General features: G+C 38.4%; 1 protein-coding gene across 1 annotated transcript; it reads right to left on the bottom strand.

The window, feature by feature from the left end:
- Window positions 1-419: 419 nt before the first annotated feature.
- On the bottom strand, window positions 420-12,813 carry COMMD6 (COMM domain containing 6). Its single transcript, XM_063102726.1, has 4 exons — window positions 12,710-12,813; window positions 12,609-12,620; window positions 5,290-5,442; window positions 420-2,615 (listed from the first exon to the last, which is right to left on the bottom strand). Exons 1-4 carry the CDS (start codon window positions 12,749-12,751, stop codon window positions 2,565-2,567), a joined length of 258 nt encoding a protein of 85 aa, XP_062958796.1. The 5' UTR covers window positions 12,752-12,813; the 3' UTR covers window positions 420-2,564.
- Window positions 12,814-24,473: the final 11,660 nt, after the last annotated feature.

The raw sequence follows: 24,473 nt of genomic DNA, 5'->3' as shown, positions 1-24,473 counted from the left end.
GTGTACGGTCATTTGTCCTATTGTCAGTTTTTTGCTATTGTGTACAGGAAGATATGAGCATTTTTGATGATAAATGGGTAAGAGTTTGAGCAGTAGAATTGCTGAACCATAGTACATACATAATTTACCTTTATAAAATAATCCAAATAATTTTCCAACGTGCTTGTACCAATGTATACTCCTTTCAGCAATGTATAAGTTCCTGATGGTATTACCTAACTTCTTGTTTTCCCTGAAATTGTATTTTTATTTGCCTGGAAAGGCCAATTCTCTATGGGAAGGCAAAAATCTCTATGTTTGAACATATTTATTACATCACTTTGGAATCACCAGACAAAAAGAGAAAAAAGGAAGACTGCAATGCCAAACAATTTATTTTGGGTTTGTAATAATGAATTTTACATTTATATTTGAATACATATAACATTATTTAAAAATGATTATCATTGATACAGTTAGAAGACTCTTATTACTATATAAATTCTTCTTTTCCTAATTCTTTTTTTCTTTCTTAGAGTTGACTAGAACCTCTAGGAATCGTTTAGCAACCCACCAGTCTCTTCTGCACTCATCTGGTACTCTGTACATACCTTTATCTTAACACTTAGAGCAGAAATTATTTGTCCTCCAATATCTGTTCTTTTTTGCTTACTGTTATGGAACTTTTATTTAGCCACAGAGTTGCTAAGCTAAAAAGCATAACTCCCAACCTTCCTTGCAGGTAGTTGTGGCCATATTACTGTGTCTGCTCAATGGGATGTGAGCAGAAGTGATGGGGAAACTTCTGGAATATGGATGTGAAGCCAGGAGCTGGAGCAACCATCTTGAACCTATGAAGAAAGCTTTACATTGAGAATAGTAGAGTTATAAGACCTAGATGGCATCCATCTCCTCATGAGCTAATAAACCCATCACCTTACCAGGAAGATACATCCACTTTCCTGCATCCTAGATCTCATATATATTATTTTTCCCTTTTAGTTAGCTGGTTTAATTGTAAACTGAAATGATAATAACATTAGCTTAGTCCAGGTGACATCCTGCATTGTGCTGTAAACATCAGAGATTGGCAGTGGCTTTCCCTGAAATTCCTGCACTCCTGGATTTTCTAAAAATCATCAATGATTTTTCCTGACTTTTGTTCCCTCAGTCTGACAGTTTAGTGAGCATCTAATTTCTTGTATACAATTTCTTCCTACTTAATATATCTAAAGCAATTTATTCTCCAGACCACGAACTAACTTATACATCAACCTAGCATCTATCTTTTGTCTTTGTTTATGGTCCATTTTTTTCTCCACATGTAATTTTTAATTCCTATTTTTCAAATATTTATGTTTAATATTATGGCTGTGATGCTGCTGTCTGGGTTAAAAAGGTCTTCCCAAGCCTTAGATAACATAAATATTCTCTTTCTAATTTCTGTCTTTCATATTTAAATCATTAATCCATCTGGAATTTGCTTTTTGCATATGTTGTGATTGCTAGTATCATTTATTAAATAAATCATGTTTTCCCACCCAACTGAAATTCCATCCTTGTACCAAATGTCTTGATCTATTTCTAGGCCACCTATTCTATTCCAGTGATCTATTTGCTTATTCGTAAGCCAATGCCATATAGTGCTGCAGCTTTATAAAATATTTTAACAACTGGTTTATAAATTTAAATTCAACAGAGATCATCTAACATAATAACTTGTGTTAAAAGGTTAATGCAGGGGCTGGCCTGTGGCTCACTCAGGAGAGTGTGGTGTTGGTAACACCAAGGCCACGGGTTCAGATCCCATATAGGGATGGCCGGTTAGCTCAATGGGTGAGCATGGTGCTGACAACACCAAGTCAAGGGTTAAGATCCCCTTACCGGTCATCTTTAAAAAAAAAAATTAATAAATAAATAAATAAAAGGTTAATACAGTTGTATATAAACTCAGAATAAAACATCTTCCCATCTCTGTGCAGGTATTTAAACTTCCTACAAATATTAATAACAAAGACAATCAAATATTAGGCTAATATAAGGGAGCAATGGTCAATCCTAACTGATTCCAAATATTTGAGAGAAGAAGCCTCACTCTTCTCACTGATTGTCTTTATAATAAGTGAATGTTATAAAGTTCAATTTATAAAGTTATCTTAATCAAATACTACTCTTCTGATTTATATATATATTTTTATAGGATTCCATATAAGATTTTGTTTATGAAATGAGTTCCATTACCAGTAAGTTTTAAAACTATCATTCTAATACATAAACTTGTGTGGCCTTTACTATCGATCATTTAATTGTTTGTCTGATTATTTTATTGAAATATAATTCACATATCTCAAAGTACACCCTTTAAAGTGTTCAATTCAGTAGTTTTTAGTACATTCACAAAGTTGTGTATTGACCACCACTATCTGATTTCTGTTTGTCTGATTTTTTATTATTAAAAAAAAATGGAAGAACAAAAGTGCAATTTTCATTCAATAAATATCATTTGATTCTTATCCAGTTTTGTTGCAGAAAGTGAAGTCCATGATTTCAGAATGATGATAGCAATTTATCAACCAAATAAGTTTTCACACAGTTTCGATAACTGCGGCAATTTCCTTGAACTGTCTGTAGAAATTCTGGAGAGAAAAGGGAAAAAATAATATTAATTTTGTTTTTACAGGATACTTAAGTAGTTCTTTTAATTATATCTGAGTACCAGAGGCTATATAACATATTAAGTTTGTATTTTAATGTTACATCTTCAACTACTGAAGGCTTCATAAGAAACAGAACAGGTGTAATTTGGTTCTGCAAGCAAAAATATTATTGTAGTGCTGGATAATTAGTTCATGACTAAACATTTTAAAAAGCACATGAGAAAGTTCTTTTAAGATCACACCAGAAAGATTTATTAAATACCCAGCACCTTCCTTGACACTGAAAATAAAAACAACAATGACAGGTTGGTTCCAGGCCCCAAAACACTCTAAATCATGTGAAAAACTTCATTTCAGGGAGGTAGGGGCTGTCTTGTTTAAGATTATGGGTTCAATTACAATAAGTGAGATGTAACATTGACAATAGGTTTATCTGGTAGATGTTTATTTCTGTCATTTAAAAATTAAGGTGCTGTGGTGGTTCTCCTGTAGAAGGCATTTTTTTAAAATCTCGGATAAGAGAGGGGTCAACAGATTCTGTTTTCCTTTCTTCTACTGCACCTGCCAGGAAGCTAGGAGGCAAATTTGAAAAACTTAACCTGAGCAATTAGGAAACCCTATAATGATTTAAATATTTGTGTTTTCCTTCTTATTTGGTCTTATTTTTCTATTTTGTAACTTAAGAATATTTGCATTTTGTTTTAATTTAATGTAAATTTAGTATGGAATGACGCAAGATGTAACTTTCTTTAAAACTGTATATTGATGGTCAAAATTTCAGCTACCACAAAGATATAAATTAAATGCTCAGAGAATGTTTCTTCGCTCTCAGTCATGTAATGTGACTGACAGGCCCTGTTAGCCTGGTTAGCTTTAAGCCATGTAAAAACTACCTCATCCTGCCATCTGCAACAACACATATGAACCTGGAGGACACTATGTCAAATGAAATAAGCCAAACACAGAAGGACAAATACTGCACGATCTCACTTATATGTGGAATCTAAAAAAGTTGAACTCGTAGAAGCAGAGAGTAGAAGGTGATTGCCAGGAGCTGGGGGTTGGGGAAAATAAGGAGATGTTGGTGAAAGGGTACAAACTTTCAGTTATAAAATGACTATGTTCTAGGGATCTAATGTACAGTATGGTGACTACAGTTAATAGCACTGTATTGCTTACTTGAAATTTGCTAAGACAGTAGACTTTAAGTGTCCTCACCATACACACATACCAAAAAAAGGTAACTGTGTGGTGATGGATGTGATAATTAGCTTGACTGTGGTAATCATTACACAGTGTATACATTTATCAAATCATCATGTTGTACACCTTTAAAATAAACCATTTTTATTTGTCAATTATACCTCTATAACACTGGGGAAAAAAAGTTGCCCCATTTGTGATTTTTTTCCTTTGGGAAAAAAATTCCTAGAGGTGGAAACACAGAACATGAATGCTGCACAGAAATATTAGAATTAGGTCAGCACTGAGAATCACAAAAAGGACTAAAACCTATATTTTCTTTTGAAATTGCTTTGGTTCTTATATACAGTTGAAGGCTACTCACACATCACAACATACATTTGTTTCCTTTTTACCAAGTCCCAATTCCTTTTAAAATACTAAAAAACATTAATAATGTTAAATTCGTGACCATTATTTTGTCTTAAAGCAGGATATCTGCAAGTTAATTTAATGATAAAACATCTCCTGGTATGTACATTCAAAAGAAAATCTTATTTATTGCTCTCTCCTTTTTTTCTTCCTTGGTCACAGAAAAGAGGTATATACTTATAGAATTATAATATGAATAACGTAACTCTAAATATAAACTACCGAGTTATTTCAATCTCTAGCTGATAAAACTAGTCAGCAAGTATAGTTGCTCTGATCTGCATTTTGTAAACATGATTAGTCAGAAAACTCAAGGTCAACACTATTCAAAGAAAAGGTTCATTTAGCTTAACATTCTTGGATATAAAACAGTTAAATGTAAGGTAAATATTCTGCCAGAGAAGATGAAAAATTGCTAAATATACTCACAGAGGAGTACTGTTAAAGTGATCAAATGGCACAGTACACAAATTCAGCACATTACACTAAAAATAATTTATCAAATTCCTAAAGAAAACAAATTCAGATCTTTTGTGTGTGCTAATAAAAAACAGTAAAGCAGGCCTCCGGCCTCAGTCATGCCCTCCACAACATGAGCAACAGCCCAGCAATGACTACCGAGCCACAGCAAGAGGGACCCGGGTTCCCAAGCTGGGATGGTGGGAAGCAAGGACTTTTGCCACACTCCCCTGACATATGCACCCAGCCCGGCAATGACCAAGCCACCACCAGAAGCACCCCCAGCCCCCCTGCCCCGTCTCCCCTGTGGGAGTGCGGGGGGTGCCACAGGCCTCAATCCAACCACACCTCCTTCCTCCTTCCATCACATTTTCTTCCCCTTTCCTTTCTCCCTCTCTCTCCCAACTGCTCTGCAACAACATCATAAAATATAAAAAATAAAATTAATAAAAAAAAAAGTAAAGCACATCAACTTGCAAATAAAAACAATTCAAATTTTCCCTTAAGAAAGATTTCACACATCTTTTAAAGCAGTAATTACAGAAAAATGAACTAAAATTAAATAAGTTAAATCACAAACCTGAAACTGTGGAATTGTCATTTCAAAGGACTTGTTCTTTACTTGGCCTGAAGGATCTGCCATTTTTAGCATCACTGCAACATAAGGATACTTAAGAGATCTGCAACTGTCCGAGCTCACAGCCATACCCAGTTTCCACTGAAAATCTATAAGCTTTAATAAAATGGCACAAAACATTAGTAATTACATTGCCTTGAATGCAGATATTTATTCAATTTTACTCCTCTCGCACTCAACTTTTAGTTTCAATACTGGTCATAGTAAAAGAAAATATCTTCATTTTAATATTGCTAGAGGAACAGTTATCAAATATAAAATGGAGAGGTAATAAGATATAAACAGAGTTAGAAAACAACACCGTCACAGTTAAAAAAAGAAAAAGAAAAAAATGAAAAAACAAAAAAGCTCCACTGGACATATAATGAAAGTAGAAGATATGGCAATATTGGTTTTCTTTAATAGGCTTAAATTTTGCTCCTGCACTTTAGGGTACTCAATGCTTTGAATCATCTTTTATCTCACTTTCCTCTTCCATCTATGCCTTCCCCCATTCTGCATCTGGAAAGTCCTAAAAAGGAAGAGGGTAATATGATCTTTATAGTTGATTGAGGCACACAAGGTAACCATTCCAGTTTCTTTCCTCACCACAGTCCTCAAGCTCACACCTTCCATTAGCATACATAGTAACAAGGTGGTTTTAGATTTCATCAGAGTTCATGACAGATACGTGCCAGGTGATGTGCTATGCAGTTTACATGTATTAAATGCCTCACTGAATCACCATAACATTATAGGTTATTATTTCTATTATGCAGATGACAAAACTGAATTTCAGAGAGGTTAGGTAACGTGCACAAGGTCACACATTTACAGAATCAGAATTGAAACCAAAAGATTACATGCTTATTGGCTACTGGCTACCTCAAGATATTTATCTAATTTCTGTCAGTGACTATTCACTGTTGCCATGGCATAAAACAGGATTGGATAAATGCGGCTCTTAATATTGATTCTAAAACATAAGACCTTGGGTGAAAGAATTTTATCTATCATGTTTCCAAAGCTTAGACAGGTACCTGGTACATAGCAGGCACTCAAAAAATACTTGCCAATTTGGGAAATGCAAATCAAAACCACACTGAGATATCATCTCACTCCAGTTAGGCTGGCTAATATTCAAAAGATTGAGAATAACAAATGCTGACAGGGATTTGGAGAAAGGGGAACCCTCCTACACCATTGGTGGGACTGTAGAATGGTTCAGCCATTATGGAAAATAGTATGGTGGTTCCTCAAACAACTTCAGATAGAACTGCCATATGACCCAGTTATTCCATTGCTGGGCATACACCCAAAGGAATGGAAATCATCATGTTGAAGGGATACCTGCACTCCCATGTTTACTGCAGCACTGTAGCCAAGAGTTAGAACCAGCCTAAATGCCCATCATTGGATGAGAAGATAAGGAAAATGTGGTATATCTACAGGAATACTACTCTGCTATAAAACAGAACAAAATACTACCATTCACAGCAACATGGATGAACTTAGAGAAAATTATGTTAAGTGAAATAAGCCTGGCACAGAAAGGTAAATACTGTATGCTCTCACATATAAGTGGGAACTAATAAAAACAAACAAACAAACAAATAAATAGGGAAAAAAGAGGGAAATTTTCAAGGACTTCTGCAAAAATTATTCTCAACTTAGGAAAATGATTATACTCACAGTTAAGGTTAATATATATAACATTTCTCTTTTTCTCACTGTATTTTTTTCTAATTTAAATTCTTTGTATCTTAAAATATATAAAAAGTAAACAGAAAAGTGTAATTATCCAGAAAACCTTTATACAAGTTTTCAGAATTGCAGCTAGTAAACTGAAGAGTTTACAATAAAACACTGCTTAATTTTTTCATTAAAAAAAAATGCTTGCTTATACTGATGTATTTTGCAACCAAACTAATGCTGACTCAGCAAAAAAGCTTTGCTTGTTAATACATTTCTTTTTATAAAAGGTGTTATTGGTATGGGAACCAAAATTTCCTCCTGTCTCAGACTGGCTTTGGACCAATCTGCTACAGTATTAAGGCCAGGCTAGGGCTGATAAAAGGTTAAAATCTTTAATAAGTAAAAAGAGATTGCATAAATTCATTTTAAATAGAGGTTCTACACACAAAAATAAAAAGGGTGGAAGGTAAATCAAACACAGAAAAACTACAAATGGGGCCGAGCCTGTGGCGCACTCGGGAGAGTGTGGCGCTGGGAGCGAGGCAACGCTCCCGCCGCGTTCGGATCCTATATAGGAATGACTGGTGCACTCACTGGCTGAGTGCCGGTCACGAAAAACACACACACACACACACACACAAAAAAAAAACTACAAATGGCTAATAAACATATGAAAAGATTCTCTTCTTCATTAGGAAACAGGGAAATGCAAATTAAAACCACAATGTGATACCACTACGCACCTACCAATATGGCAAAAATTTAAGTCTGATAATTCCAAGTATTGGCAAGGAAGGATGTGAGGCAATGGAAATGTCACATGCTGTTGATGGAAGTCTAAATTGGGCCAACCTTTTGGAAAATTGGTTCTACCTAGTAAAACTGAAGTTATCCATACTGTGATCCAGCAATTCTAAGTACTTAACATAGAAAACCTTGATCATATGGACACAGGATACATGTACAAGAATGTTCTAATAGCTTTATTCATCATAGCCCTCAACTCTAAACAACCCAAAAGTTCATCAGTAATAAAATGGAAAAATGAAATGCTATACGGCAATGAAAATGAATGAACTTGTTACACTTACCACCAAAAATGTATTTAAAAAAAAGTTGGTTATGTGGTTCCATTCACTTAAACTTGAGAAATAGATGGTAAAACTATAAAGAATTAAGAATATGATTATTAAAAAAAGACAATCCTACCTCTAGGGTGGAGGAAAGGGGGGTTATATTGGGGAGAGGCATATGGTGGGTTTCTGAGGTATTGGTAGTGCTCCATTTCTTGACTTTTGATTGTGGTTACAACGTATTCACTTTTAAACTATTCATATTTTATTGGTTAAGCTATCCATATTTTACGCCCTTTTTTGTATATATGTTATCTTGCTCATGTAGTTGAGAGAGAGAGAAATACATGTCAGTGAGTACCACATTTCTGGTTGAAAGGAAAAATTTATTGTGGCCTAGGGAGATCAAGGGAAAGCTTTACAGAGGGGATACATTTTAAGCTCAGTTTTGAAAAATAAATAGAACTGGAATTGAGAGGAAAATGCATCTTGTTTATGTATTCCATAAATACACACCTAACAAAGAATAAATGTTTAATTAATAGTAAGTGGAACCAACTACAGATGAAAACAGTGAATATCTGGTTTAGGGATAGAGCATTTAACTGTCTTAAAGTGAAAGGCTCTCGTAAAGAAGTGTGGAAAATAAAGTTGACAAAAGTGATCAAAAAAGCCAGTAATTCTTTGTGAAATGAGCTTTTGGAGTTTTTCAAATTACTCTCAAATACTCTTATTATGGAAAACTTATCACATTAAGTCATTTAAACTTTTCCTGTAGGCAATGGGGACTGACTCACTGAAAGTTTCTGAGTAAAAAGAATCATCGCAAAGCACTGATTAAGAAATCTTAATTTGGTGGCAGCAGAACACAGTAATCCAAACTTGAGGTTATAAGTGCCTGAACTAAAGTGGTAACAAGCAGGATTAAGCAGATCCTATGAAGGATGCATTGCTAGGTCTGGATGATTGCTTACATATTATATCTGTTTATAGATAACTAAAAATTTGAGCCTGGATAACTGGGAGAATGTTAATACCATATATCAATCAGGACTTCGTATATTTTAAGTCCAAAGGTATCATTAAGAGGTGATGCTAGGGATATCTAAACAGGAGTGTTCAATAAGTGGCTAAAACTCCAAGAACTGAATTCAGAAGAGTTCATGAATAGAGACAGTTTTTATTTCAATTCAACAGTGATATCTAAAGATTGAGCCAGGAATTTCTTATTCTTAACTTTATTCAGACTGTACAGCTCAATGAAAGAAGTTCCATTTTTACTATCCACAGTAAAATTGTAGAGTAAAACACTGCCTATTGGACCCTCGGGATCTAAAATAAAACTGAATTATCTAGAACATTTCAAGCAGAAAAGTAATTAAAGAGCAAAATGTTGTAATCCACTGACCACTGTAATCCACTGAACAGTGAAATTGTCAGATGAGGATACAGGGAGATCTGCCATCAAGACATTTATTGTGCAAAGTTAGTATTCATAAATAAAAGAAAGCTAGGATTAGGTTTATGAGATAAGAATTTGTAAAATTCCAAACTCAACCTTTAAATGCAAATTAAAAGCAAACTTTCTTTTTTTTTTTTTTTTTTTAAAGATGACCGGTAAGGGGATCTTAACCCTTGACTTGGTGTTGGCAGCACCACGCTCACCCAGTGAGCTAACCGGCCATCCCTATATGGGATCCAAACCCGTGGCCTTGTTGTTATCAGCACCACATTCTCCTGAGTGAGCCACGGGCTGGCCCCTAGAGTGTATTTTTAAAGTAGAGAAAACATACGCTGAAGGATTGTGTGGGAGGTATTAGAGAAAGTTATCCCAAGCTTCCAACATCAACTTCATGGTTTTGGCCCTGAGCAACCAGATAAACGGTAGGACCGTTTACAGAGATAAGGAACACTGGGAAAATAGGTTGGTTGGGGAGTGGGAATCAAGCCTGTGGTTTTGAACATTTTAAGTTTGAAACATCTGACGTCCAAGAGAAGACTGAAAGCAACTGGATACTGAGCCTGGGATTCAGGGGAGATATTGGGTCTGGATGTGTACAATTTGGGTCATGAGAATATAGATGGTATTTAAAGCCATTAGACTAGATGAAAACACTAAGGGATTGAGGGAGGAAATAAGAACTCTGAGGAACGTACCCAGGAATACTCCAACAGATTATGAAGAAGATCTACTAAAGGAGCCTGAGACAGAACAACCAACGGGTAGGAGGAAAACCAGAAGAATGACTCCTAGAGAAATGAAAGTGTTTCAAAGACAGAGTAATCAACTGTGTCAAATGTTACTGAGAGGTTAAATGAGATAAGGACTGAAGATTGACCACTGGACGTGGTAACACAGCTCAATGATGAACTTGACAAGAAGGGTGGGTATAAAAGCCTTGATAAAATGGGAGGTGAAGTAGACTGTCAGTACAGATGTCTCCTTCAAGGAGTTTTGCTGTAAAGAAAAATAGTGATATAGGAGAGTAGCTGAAAATGAATGAGAGCAAAAATAGTTTTTTTTTTTCCAAGCAGTCACTAGCACATATTAGGTAGTGATTTAGTATCGAGAAGAAATGTAAATCACAGAAGAGAAAAAGTGATAATTATAGTCTTTCTGCTTGTGAGGATAGGATCCAGTTCACAAGTGGAGAGTTTGGCCTTAGACAGACCTGTCAACAATGCATCAATAATTATAGAATGGAAGGCAGAATATGAAGGCAGGAAGAATGTTAAATGTGGTGGTAGGAAAATGAGGAAATTATATTCTGGCTGATTCTATGTTCTCAGTTATATAAGCAGGGTCCTCAGCAGAGGGTGAGGAAGGAATATTCAAGGTTTGGAGAGAGAAGTACAGAAGAGAGCTGAAGAGTAAGTAAATGAAGATAATTGTATTTGCCCCGTGAAGTTATGAAAACTATATAAAGACCTCTTAGGACAATTTTAGTGCTCAAACTTTATTATTGACTAGGAGAAAAAATGTAAACTGCAAATATATTTAGAGAAACATAATGACTATCATTTACTAATATCAATAACTTTAAGGAAGAAAGTAGAGTTGAGTTTAAGCAAATCAAACCTGAAAAATTTTTTGAAAAAGAGCCTGTTCCAAATTTATAAATGGCTCTTCCTTATGAATACAACTTAGTTAATTACATTACTTGATAAAATGGACTTTGTAGATGAAATAAAATTAAGGATCTTGAGATAGAGGGATTTTCCTGGACTATCCAGTTGGGCCCAGTGTAATCACAACAGCTCTTATAAGAGGGAAGCAGAAGGGTCAAAGTCAGAGAAAGCAATGTGATGACAGAAGCAGAGATTGGAATGATGTGCTTTGAAGATGGAAGTAGAGGCTACAGGCCAAGAAATGCAGGAAGCCTCTAGGAGCAGGAAAAGACAAGGAAACAGGGAAAACAGGTTCTCCCCTACAGCCTCCAATAGAAAAACAGCTCTGCCAACACCTCTACAGCCTCCAATAGAAAAACAGCTCTGCCAACACCTCGTTTGTAGCCCCACAAGACTGGTGTTGGACTTCTGACCTCCAAAACTGTAAGATAATAAATTTATGTTGTTTTAAGCCAAAAATAAGTTGTTCAATGTAAAACCTCCCATAATCTAATATGATTCAGTTTCTGGATATTTTACTCAAACATGAGATGTAATGTAAATGAATGGATAAAATGACTTACAAGAGATTGAATCTAAATGCACTAGCTCGTGTGATGAGCAAAGCCTGGTCCAGGGTTGATTACTACCTTCCTAAATTCCCCTACTTCCCAGTGTCCTTAAAAACAACGAGCAAATCAGTTGGAGCCAAATGACAAAGAGCAGTCAATGGACACCTCTCTCAGCCCCTGTGTTATTTTTTACCTCAGCCCTTTCTTATATCTTGTATGGACCTGGGTAATTCCTGACCTAAGATACTCTAGTTTTAGTACTCTTCTTCCGGAAGTGTGTTGTTAAGTTATGCCTAAAAATAGTTTATTAAATGAAACAGAACAGGAACACTTGAAACAAACAAAAAACCATGAGACTAAGATACATTTTCAAAAGTCAAATTCTTATTTCTAGCATTAAAAACATATACACTCTGAAAGGTTAAAATTTTTACTCCATTTGAAAAAAAACTTTTTTAAAGACTAAAAACTGGTTTGCGGTGTTATCTTTGTAAATTTTAATAATCGCTTCTATATCCATCACATTCTAAAAGACTACGTTCCTAGATTGGAAAACGTCGCCTCGTCAAGGAAGAACAATACTTGGTCTGTACGCTTTGAGTTGGAGTGGGTGGAGGAGCTTAAATCACAACGGCAGCGGCTCCCATCTCGGGTGCAAAAGGGAAGGAGCAAGGCAGGGAGGTGGGCTGAAAGTCACCGGCTTGCGGACACCAGCCTCGGACTGGGAGAACTGGGGAAGGCTCAAGGTGGCACTGTCCCCCGGCTGCGGGAGGCTGGCCCGCCCCCTGCTCAGCGAAGGCCGGCTGAGGACGGGGCGGGGCGGCCACTCACTCACCTGGTTGGTGACCTGAAACGCAAGCAGAAAACACACATTTAGGGAAAGATCTTTCTTGCTCCAGAGCCCCTCTGATCTTGCTCTTCCAGGCCGGGACTCACCCCGGACTTAGCATCCAGCAGCGGCTCGCTAGCCCCCTCCATGGCAGGAGACCAGGGCTCGCACCGCGGCCTCAGGCAGACGCTCCCTGGGCCGACACTTCCGCTTCCTCTTCCTGCCTTTTGCGGCATTGCGCACGCAGCGGACGTGGGGAGGGCTGAAAACAAACATCTCTGTGAAACTTTTACCCCTTTTCTCCATTCAACAGTCAGTTTTACGAAGATACTCAGTAATAACGAATATTGTGAGGGGAAAAGGCCAAAGACTTGGAGAAGCCTTGCGAAGGGAGAGACCAATTAACTTTAGGATGCTGTCTCCCCCCATCTTGGGCTGTACACGTGGGCTCTCCCAGTCTGGGGCGCAGGGGATCGTGACCGCGCGAGGGATTGATGCCCGCCAAATTAGAAAGCTGCTGGACGACCACACCCCCCGAGGAAGTTTGTCCTGCGAGGGAGGTGCCTGTGAGAGCTATAGTTATATGATGAGCTTTCGTCACTCGTTTACTTCACTGGCCTAGCTGGAGGCCGGGGTTGGATGGGGTGGGGGGTTGTTTTTTTTAATCCCGGCTGTCACGTCCTACTCCAGTCCTCAACCTGATTACAGCAGTACCTTCCCAACCAGTCTTCCCACTTCTCTCTTATTCGCCTCAAATCCATTCTACGCAGAGTATCCGGAATGATTTTTTCCCCAACTTTTTATTTTGAAAAACTTGATAATATTTTCAGAAAAGTTGCAAAACTACTTGAATGAACACCTGGACATCCGTCATTTAGATTCTCCACCTAACATTTTACACATTTGCTTTATCTCTGCCTACATGCATAGTAATAATGTTACTTTACCCCTAAATACTTGAGCTTGTATTTCCTAAGAACAAGGGCATTCTCCTAAATAACCACAGTACAACTATCACATTCAAGAAATTTAACTTTGATAAAATACTATTGTCTAATAAACAGACCAAATTAAGATTTCCCCAGTTTCAGGCCGGCCCGTGGCTCACTCGGTAGAGTGCGGTGCTGATAACACCAAGGCCACGGGTTCGGATCCCATATAGGGATGGCCGGTTTGCTCACTGGCTGAGCGTGGTGCTGACAACACCAAGCCAAGGGTTGAGATCCCCTTACCGGTCATCTTTTTAAAAAAAAAAAAAAAAAAAAAAAAGATTTCCCCAGTTTCAATACTATTCTTTAAAATTAGTCCCTACTTCACCCACAACAAGAATCTAGTCTAGGATTGTATTGAATTTAGTGATCATGCCTCTTTAATCTCCTCTAATCTAGAACTGGACTGGTAAATTGTAGGCAGGACTGTGTTCACCACTTGGAGGCTCTGGGGGAGAATTCTTTCAGGTTTATTCAGGTTGCTGGCAGAACTCAGTTCTATGAAGTTCCCGTTTTCTTGCTGGCTTTTAGATGGAGATTCTCAGCTTCTAAAGACCATCTGCATTCCTTGGCTTGTGGATCACTTCCTCCATCTTGAAAGCAAGCAACGGCAGGTCATCTCCTGTTAACACTTTGAATCTCTCTGATCATTCCTTCTGTGTCATCTCTCCTATGCCTTCTTTTGCCACATCTCTCAGACTCCAGCCTGAGAAACAGCCTAAGAAAGTTCTCTGTTTTTAGGGGCTCAAATGATTAGATCAGGAATACCCAAATAATTCAGAATAACTTCCCTTTGTTAAGGTACAAAGGGGTCTTCAAAAAGTCATGGAAAGATTTGTATTATCTTTTAATCCCATTTTCCACAAACTTTTTAAAGTATCCTCATATATAATTTTAATTACATCTGTAAAGTCCCTTCAGAGCAATACCTAAATTAGTGTTCCATTGAATAATCAAAGCATGAAAATCTTTGGGGTTGGGGGGCAGGCATTTTTAGAATTCCACTTGCCACAAACACCTGTCATAGGATTAGTGGAGAATTACATTAGTTAATGCATGTAAAGCACCTAAAACTGTGCCTGGCATGTAGCACTCAGAATCTAGGCCAAAAAAAAAAGCTGCTGACTCAGGTCATTAGACCTGGTTAAATGTACTAATTAGATTGGAAGCATAGTCCCTGAATGAATCAAGTGATTTCTTTTCTATGCAAAACTGATGAAAAGATAGAACACTACTGTGCACCCAATTTGTCAGCGCATGAGTTCCATTTGTCAGGAAATTTTTTTCCTTAGCTCTTGGCTGCCATCAGATTTATGCTCCATGCGGGGGGGGGGGGGGGGGAGGTCAGAGAGGAATGCGCACACATGCACTTACAAATCTTAACATTGTAAAAATGCTTCAAAATGATAAAAGGATATATATATTTTAAGTTAATGTTTGGGTTTCTTAGCTGCAAAAGCGAGTCTCGAAACAGGGAACACGGCGCCAGGGCTGCTGTGGATGCAGCCAGGATCCCGGAGGCCGGGGCCGCGCTGAAGGCGGCCAGCTGCCCTATTCAGGATTCGAGGTTTCAGGCCGGCATTAAAGAAGATTCCTGGGAGCGCTCGAGCCGGGCCGCGACTGAACAGCCCGAGGCGGCAGCGGCCGAGAACTGGGAAAGGCGGCAAACCAGAGACAGAGCGAGCGCCCGACCTGGCACAGCACTGTGAGTGACCCCCTGGCACAGCTCTGTTCGGGGGGCGGATGCCCACCTGACTCCCGCCTGCACTGCCAGGCCACTCACCGCCCCGGTGCTGCCTCCATTTTCCCAGGTGCGGGCAGCTCCGCCCTGCTCGGCCATCACTGAGCCCTCCCACTTGCTTGGCCTGGTGCAGGGCTTTCCGGAGCCTGCGGGCCGGCCTCCTCTCCCACTCCCTCCCCAGATCTCTGGCGGGGCTGGTGGCGTGGGGCATCCCCGGCCAGTGTTGGGAGGGCAAGGAAGTACGGGCGGGCCGACTGTCACTCCACCACACCCTGGACTCCGCCCCGGTAAGCTTCCTGTTACTGGGAGGCAGATACCATCTCTGCGGCCACCAGTTTGGAAAAAAGCCTAACGAATTTCTGGTTGGGAATAGTGTGGTAGGAGAGTTCCCAGGTCCGCTTGAACCTGCCGGAGAGCAGGCTGCAGGCGGGCACTAGGCTCGGTTTATACCGGGGGGATACAAAGGTGAACAAGACCCGAGAAAGATCTACACAGTGCTACAAAGGCACCCAGAGAGACCGGTCGTCTGTGCCTAGCAGAAACCTGGTAGACTTCCTGGGCGAGGCGGTGCCGAGCAGGGTCTTGAAGGCCCAGCTGATAGACGAGGGGTGCAGAGAACACGCCCCAGCCCAGCACAGTGCGCACAGAGGGGGGAGACGTGTGGCCAGGGAGGCGGAGACTCGACAGAAACCACACACCCGGTGGGGTCGCCACTGCACGATCTAACAGCCTGGGCCAGAGCACACGGAACGGGAAGAAGTCCTGCACAGGAAGTGAAAGCTCAACAGAGATCACACACCCTGTGGTACGTGATCCACCAGCCCAGCAGAGTCCAAGCTGACCAGAAAGGTGGCTCCCCGGAGAAGCCCAAGACCCGAGGCAACCACACACACAAGGCACTAGAGGCCAACTGAGCAGTCACGGAGGGAGCCATACCAAATTGGCAACCACAGCAACATCCTAGTTAGTCATTAGTCTCAAACCGGTGGTCTGTGCAACCCCCTGCCACAATGAATAAACACCAAAAAAAAGATACTCTGGAAACTATACAAACACATGGAAATTAAACAGCATTCTACTTAATGACATATGGGTCCAAGAAGAAATCAAGCAGGAAATCAAAAAATTTATTGAATCTAATGAAAACAATGATACATCATACCAAAACCTGTGGGATACTGCAAAAGCAGTATTGAGGGGAAAATTTATTGCATTAAATGCTCACTTCAGAAGAATAGAAAGATGGCAAGTGAACAACCTAACACTTCACCTTAAAGAACTAGAAAAACAAGAACAATCCAAACCTAAAGTTAGCAGACGGAAAGAAATCATTAAGATCAGAGCAGAACTGAATGAAATTGAAAACCAAAAAACAATTCAAAAGATCAACGAATCAAAAAGTTGGGTTTTTGAAAAGATAAATAAAATTGACAAACCATTAGCATGGCTAACAAAAAAAAGAAGAGAGAAGACTCAAATAACAAAAATTAGAAATGAAAAAGGTGATATTACAACTGATTCATCTGAAATACAAGGAATCATTCGAGATTACTATAAACAACTATACGCCAACAAATTTGAAAATCTGGAGGAAATGGATAAATTTCTGGACACACACAAGCTCCCAAAACTGAACCGTGAAGACGTAGAAAATTTGAACAGACCAATAACAATAAAGGAGATTGAAGCTGTTATCAGAAGGCTCCCAACAAAGAAAAGCCCAGGACCAGATGGATTCACAGCAGAATTTTACCAAACATTCAAAGAGGAATTGACACCGATTCTTTACAAACTATTCCAAAAGATGAAACGGACGCAAATCTCCCAAACTCATTCTATGAAGCAAACATCATCCTGATACCAAAACCAGGTAAAGATATAACCAAAAAAGAAAACTACAGGCTGATATCCTTGATGAATATAGATGCAAAAATCCTCACTAAAATACTAGCAAACAGAATACAGCAACACATACGAAAAATTATTCATCACGATCAAGTGGGATTCATCCCAGGGATGCAAGGTTGGTTCAACATACGCAAATCAATAAATGTGATACACCATATTAATAAAGTCAAACACAAGGACCATATGATCATCTCTATAGATGCTGAAAAAGCATTTGATAAAGTTCAGCACTCATTCATGACAAAGACCCTCTATAAGTTAGGTATAGAGGGAAAGTATCTCAACATAATTAAAGCCATATATGCCAAACCCACTGCCAATATCATCCTGAATGGGGAAAAGCTGAAAGCTTTTCCTTTAAGAACAGGAAGTAGACAAGGATGCCCACTCTCACCACTCCTATTCAACATAGTGTTGGAAGTACTAGCCAGAGCAATCAGAGAAGAGAAGGAAATAAAGGGCATCCAGATTGGAAAAGATGAAGTCAAACTGTCCCTGTTTGCAGATGACATGATCCTATATATCGAACAGCCTAAAACCTCTACAAAAAAACTCTTGGAATTGATAAATGATTTCAGCACAGTAGCAGGATACAAAATCAACACACAAAAATCAGTAGCATTTCTTTTCTCCAATAGTGAACATGCAGAACGAGAAATCAAGAAAGCCTGCCCATTTACAATAGCCACCAAAAAAATAAAATACTTAGGAATTGAGTTAACCAAGGAGGTGAAAAATCTCTATTATGAGAACTACAAACCACTGCTGAGAGAAATTAGAGAGGATACAAGAAGATGGAAAGATATACCATGCTCTTGGATTGGAAGAATCAACATAGTGAAAATGTCCATACTACCCAAAGTGATATACAAATTCAATGCAATCCCCATCAAAATTCCAAAGACATTTTTCTCAGAAATGGAAAAAACTATTCAGACATTTATATGGAACAATAAAAGACCACGCATAGCCAAAGCAATGCTGAGCAAAAAAAATAAAGCTGGAGGCATAACAATACCTGACTTTAAGCTATACTACAAAGCTATAATAACCAAAACAGTATGGTACTGGCATAAAAACAGACACACTGACCAATGGAAGAGAATAGAGAATCCAGAAATCAACCCACACACTTACTGCCATCTGATCTTTGACAAAGGCACCAAGCCTATTCACTGGGGAAGGGACTGCCTCTTCAGCAAATGGTGCTGGGAGAACTGGATATCCATATGCAGGAGAATGAAACTAGATCCATACCTCTCACTGTGTACTAAAATCAACTCAAAATGGATTAAGGATTTAAATATACACCCTGAAACAATAAAACTTCTTAAAGAAAACATAGGAGAAACACTTCAGGAAATAGGACTGGGAACAGACTTCATGAATACGACACCAAAAGCACGGGCAACCAAAGGAAAAATAAACAAATGGGATTATATCAAACTAAAAAGCTTCTGCACAGGAAAAGAAACAATTAAAAGAGTTAAAAGACAACCAACCGAGTGGGAGAAAATATTTTCAAAATATACATCTGACAAAGGATTAATATCCAGAATATATAAGGAACTCAACCAACTTTACAAGAAGAAAACAAGCAACCCAATTAAAAAATGGGCAAAAGATCTAAGTAGGCATTTCTCTAAGGAAGATATACAAATGGCCAACAGACATATGAAAAAATGCTCAACATCACTCAGCATCCGGGAAATGCAAATCAAAACCACATTGAGATACCATCTAACCCCAGTTAGGATGGCTAAAATCCAAAAGACTCTGAACGATAAATGCTGGCGAGGCTGCGGAGAAAAAGGAACTCTCATACATTGTTGGTGGGACTGCAAAATGGTGCAGCCTCTATGGAAAAGGGTATGGAGGTTCCTCAAACAATTGCAGATAGATCTTCCATACGACCCAGCTATCCCACTGTTGGGAATATACCCAGAGGAATGGAAATCATCAAGTCGAAGGTATACCTGTTCCCCAATGTTTATCATAGCACTCTTTACAATAGCCAAGAGTTGGAACCAGCCCAAATGCCCATCATCAGATGAGTGGATGCGGAAAATGTGGTACATCTACACAATGGAATACTACTCAGCTATAAAAACGAATGAAATACTGCCATTTGCAACAACATGGATGGACCTTGAGAGAATTATATTAAGTGAAACAAGTCAGGCACAGAAAGAGAAATACCACATGTTCTCACTTATTGGTGGGAGCTAAAAATTAATATATAAATTCACACACACACACACACACACACACACACACACACACACACACACACAGACACACACACAAACCAGGGGGGGGGGAAGAAGATAGAACAACCACAATTATTTGAAGTTGATTTGACAAGCAAACAGAAAGGACATTGTTGGGGGGGAGGGGGGGAGGGAGAAGGGAGGGAGGTCTTGGTGGTGGGGAGCAATAATCAGCTACAATGTATATCGACAAAATAAAATAAAATAAAAAAATAAGTTAATGTTTGTTATTTTTCTGTATTTTTCATGTATTCCTTTTAAAACTTATTATTATTAGACATGAGTGGCCCTTTCCAAAAATCTATTGATCTAATTTGGGGAGAGAAAAATGTCAGTAGTGTTTAGGCCAACCTCTGCCAGTTGTTATTCTTATTCTTGTTCTCTTCACACTCCAGCAACACATGTGGTAAGCCTTTTATTTTTAAGACGTCCATCTTACAGAAGATCAGAACTTACTTATGCTTCATACTTAGAAAATACAGATTTTATGAAGAGTCAAGAAAAATGGTAAAACTAAAGATGCATGGGTATAGCTTTTGTTTATTTATATTTATTTTCGTCTAATGACATGTAAGTGGACATATAAATCAGAAAATATTTCTGGAGCTGTTACAGTAAACCTAGTACTGTTATATGCATAGGAGAAAGCCCACAGAACTATGGTATGAACTCTGATGTCACGAGGGTTACAGTGTAATGGAGAAAGCAAAATGGACACACATAATACAAATAATACTTAAATTTAAGCATTTATTTTAGGGCTTTTTTGTGCCAAATGATATAAATCCAACTCAAACTAGCTTAAGAAAAATAGCAGAAATTATTGTCTCACAGGGACAGCCTCTGAAGTGTAGGGGTGGAGCCACTGGCAGAGTCAACAGAATAGTGAGATTTAAATAGCAAAAGGGCCCACTCTCTCTTTCTCATTGTAGTCTGGCTTTCTGCTTGTCTGTTGGCTTCATTCTCTTTGGCTTCTCCATATGTTCTTAGGGGAAGAGTACATGCATATAGATATATGCCACCAGCATCTCTGGGATCACAGCCTTATGGCTCATGATCCAAGGGGAAAGAAGAACTTGCCCTTCCATCTCAATTCACAGGTAAGGAGTCTTATTGCCCTGCTTGGGTCTTATGCCCACTCCTTGGACCAATATTGGGCCTAGGATGATGCATTATTATTTTTGCCCCATGTCCCCTGTTGTGTCCATAGGCAGTAGAATTGTGTGCCTAACAGAGTCACTAGTAGCCAGAGGGGTGGGAAGATACACCCTATAGGAGACAGAAGTGAGGATGATGCAACAAAACTTAGATGAAAAGTTGCTGGGAAAGCAAGAACCATAGATGTCCACTAAACATATTTACTATACTGTATACTATGCTATACTATACTATCCTATATAAACAGTGGATATAGTAGGCAGAATAATATCCCCTCCCAAAGATGTTTGCTTCCTAGTCCTCAGAATCTATGAATATGTTATGCTATGTGGCAAGGGGGAATTAAGGTTGCAGATATCATTAAAGTTGCTAATCATTTAAGCTGACCTAAAAGGAGGAGAGGTTCCTATATTAGCCAGGTGGCCCAGTGTAATCAGAAGGGTCCTTAAATGTGGAGAATGGAGTCAGAGGGGTTAAAGTCAGAGAGAGTGTGTCAGAGTGATACCATGTGAGAAAGACTCTGCTGGCCTTTGCTGGCTTTGAAAGATAGAAAGAGGCCAAGAGCCAAGAAACACAGGCAGCCTCTAGAGGCTGGAATAGGAAATAAAATGAATTCTCCCATATAGCTTCCAGAAGGAGCACAGCCCTGCCAAAACCTTGATTTTAGCTCAGCAAGACTCAGTCAGACTTCTGACCTTCAGACTGTAAGATAAAAGTATGTTGTTTCAAGCCACAAAATTTGTGGTAATTTGTTTAGCAGTGGCAGGAAACTAATACAGTGGAGGATAACAATGACATGCTGGGAGCTTTAGAGTCACCTAGTCCTAAATCTAAGTCCCTCTTCCACCACTCAGCTCTGTGACTTTAGTAAAGTTAGCCTTTCTGAGCATCAGCTTCCAAATCTGTAAAAATGGGGCTATTAATATTTATCTCACATGGTTTTTATTAAAGGGTAAATGAGATCATGTATGTAAAGCATGTAGGAAAGTTCTTGAATATAGTAAGTGCTGAATAAATACTAGCTGCTATTATCATCATCATGACATTCAGTCCTCCAAAGAAGCCTGTAAGTTATCTTGATCATATATTATCTCCATTTTATATATGAGGAAACTGAAGTTCAAGAATACTGAGCAACATCATCACCTAGCTAATAGGTAAAACTTCAGTCTGGTTTTAATTTAGTCTGCAATTTCATTTCAGAGAACTCTGGAGAAATTCCAAACCCCCAATGTGACTACTAAATCTTAGCTGCTTTCTGCTAATCAAATGTTCTACTTCTACTCCACTCTATTCAAGAATATGAGTGACTCTGTGTGTATGTGTGTTGTGCTGGTGGTTGGGGTGGATAGTGGTGCTAATCACTGGGCAATATAAGCAAAAATGCAGAGCCAGGAATGAGCATGATCACGGATCCTAGAATCATAGAAGTTTTAGAGCTTAAAGCAGGGCTTAAAATTCTTAGCCTTTGGCCAAATCTGGACTACCCTCTTACTTAAAATAAAACAAAGAAAACAAAACAAGCTATATCAGAAACTCTTAAGTGAAAAAGCACTTACAAAGGCTTCATATGTTCCAGTTTGTCACAGGTCCCATGTTGCTCTTTCATTTCACCTGGTCAATTCATATTAACCTGAAACCTGCAAGATATAGATTTCAACCTTTACTTACAAAAATGAATCTTAAAAAAATAAAAATAAATAAGAAATAATAAAAAATAATAAAATAAAAAATGAGACTTATCTTTAAAAAATGAGACCTAAGTAGGTTAAGCTCCTGGCTTGTAGAAACACAGCTAGGTTGTGGTAGTCATGATTTCTGATCAAGTGGGGAGAATTATTATTCCATACTGAGGAAAATGATGCTAAGTCATTTAAGATCAAAGTAAGGCTTTGATATGTTTTTAAGTTTGGCAAGAAGGCTGTGTTTTAGGATGGTAGTTTGGCAATGCAACACAGGCTCAAGGCAGATGACAGGGTACATATGCATGTAGCAGGAAGACAGCTGTGACATATTCCTATTAAGATAAGTAATGTAAGATAGTGAGTATTCAAGGTGGTATGCAATGAGTGAGTTACAGCTGTACAGAGTGATTGATTCCCATAGCCCTAGGGACAGCTGGGTGGGGACTGAGCCTGGAAGGATTCTCTGGGTTGGTCACAACTGTGTTGACAAACTTATCTGATTAAGTCAAGTGTTATACAAATACTAAGTTTCATCAATTCTTAGATGTGCTTTTTTTTTTTTTTAAATTAACATCTCAGAACTCATACTGCACATTGCATCAGATGGCTTCTTAAAGTGACCATTAACTGGGCAGCAGTTGTGACTCAGTTGTTTTTGAAAGTGCATGCATGAACTTAGTCATAGCTCTTCAACACTTCTATTGAGTTATGGGTATTGTTGGCTATTTAGTACGTTTAATATCCATTTAAAACGTCTTTTAAAAGATTATGCTGTGATTTGGCATAGCAAAAATTTCCGAGGAATAGAAGCAGCCATGGAAACAGTACAGTGAGTTATAAACTTGTAGTGGTGAGGCAAATATGGATTATTGGAGAAATAACCACAATTCCATCCTTTCTTGCAAAGGAACTAAGTAATTTACAATTCCTAAAAAGGTGGGTAGCCTTGAGTAGGTAAAGCAAAAGGGTTGCTTATTTCACTTAAGGTTGGATAAGTCACAAAGTCTCTCAGAATATAAGAAAGAATATGTATAAGGATGAGAGTTTTTGAGTCAAAAGCACTCTTGTTAAGGCACCAAATATTAATTTGTCAAAAAATGCCCTGCTGTCTTTGAATAGAAACTGCTAAATTTTCAAAGATGCATGATGTACTAGTTGCTGAAAAAAATGAAACTGTGTTTTGACAAGTATGAAATGCTGATAAACCCTGATATTCTATGGCAGCCATCAAAATTATACTGTCAATGCTAAAGGTACTAAAAGTACATGAATTTATATAAATAAGTGGCATGTCACTATGATACTATGAATAAGCCTCCCACTATGTTTTATGAAAACTATAAAATGATATTTAATAAAATCTTCCCCTATGATGATATTGTGCATACTAAAAAGAATGGGATGCACAATACTTGAGTTGATGGTCTATAAAGTTGCCATGAACACTGAATTAGCAAATGCTGAACCATTGCTCCAAGAGGAAATACAGGTTAGGTTCCTGTGAGCCTCTGTGAACAACATGTTCATCAGTTGATCAATACATAGTGTTATTTTATGTGTGTTTCTGTTTAGTCAGCTTATTTAATATACAAGGAGTCTTCATAAAGTTCATGGAAAGAGTAATATTATCTTTTAATTCCATTTTTCCATGAACTTTAAAAAATACCCCTATATATTGGAGATTCATTAATATTGAACTATGGCCAACAGCACTTAGTCCACTTTGTGCTGATATTAAAAAATACCTTAGACTTGGTAATTTACAAAGAACAGAAATTTACTTCCTCACAGTTCTAGAGTGCTGTGGATTGAATGTTTCCCCAAAGCTCATTAAAGTTTAATCCCCACTGTAACTATTAAGAGGATGGGAAATCCTATTATGGTATTTGAAAGGTGAGGCCTTTAAGAAGTGATTAGATTGTGTGGACTGTACCCTTGTGAATGGATTGATCCATTCATGGAGTAATGGGCGTGGCTCTGATGGCTTTATAAGTAGAGCAAGTGAGAAGCTTAGTGTGCACTCTCTCTCTCTCTCTCAAGCTTTTCATCACATGATACCCTGTGTCCCTGTGGATAGTCACCACCATTGAAGAAGGCCCTCATCAGATGTGTTCCCTAGA

Source organism: Cynocephalus volans, chromosome 7 (genome assembly GCF_027409185.1).
Source record: "Cynocephalus volans isolate mCynVol1 chromosome 7, mCynVol1.pri, whole genome shotgun sequence".
Lineage (NCBI taxonomy): Eukaryota > Metazoa > Chordata > Mammalia > Dermoptera > Cynocephalidae > Cynocephalus > Cynocephalus volans.
Note: the sequence above shows the minus strand (reverse complement) of the source record. Positions and strands in the feature narration are given on the sequence as shown.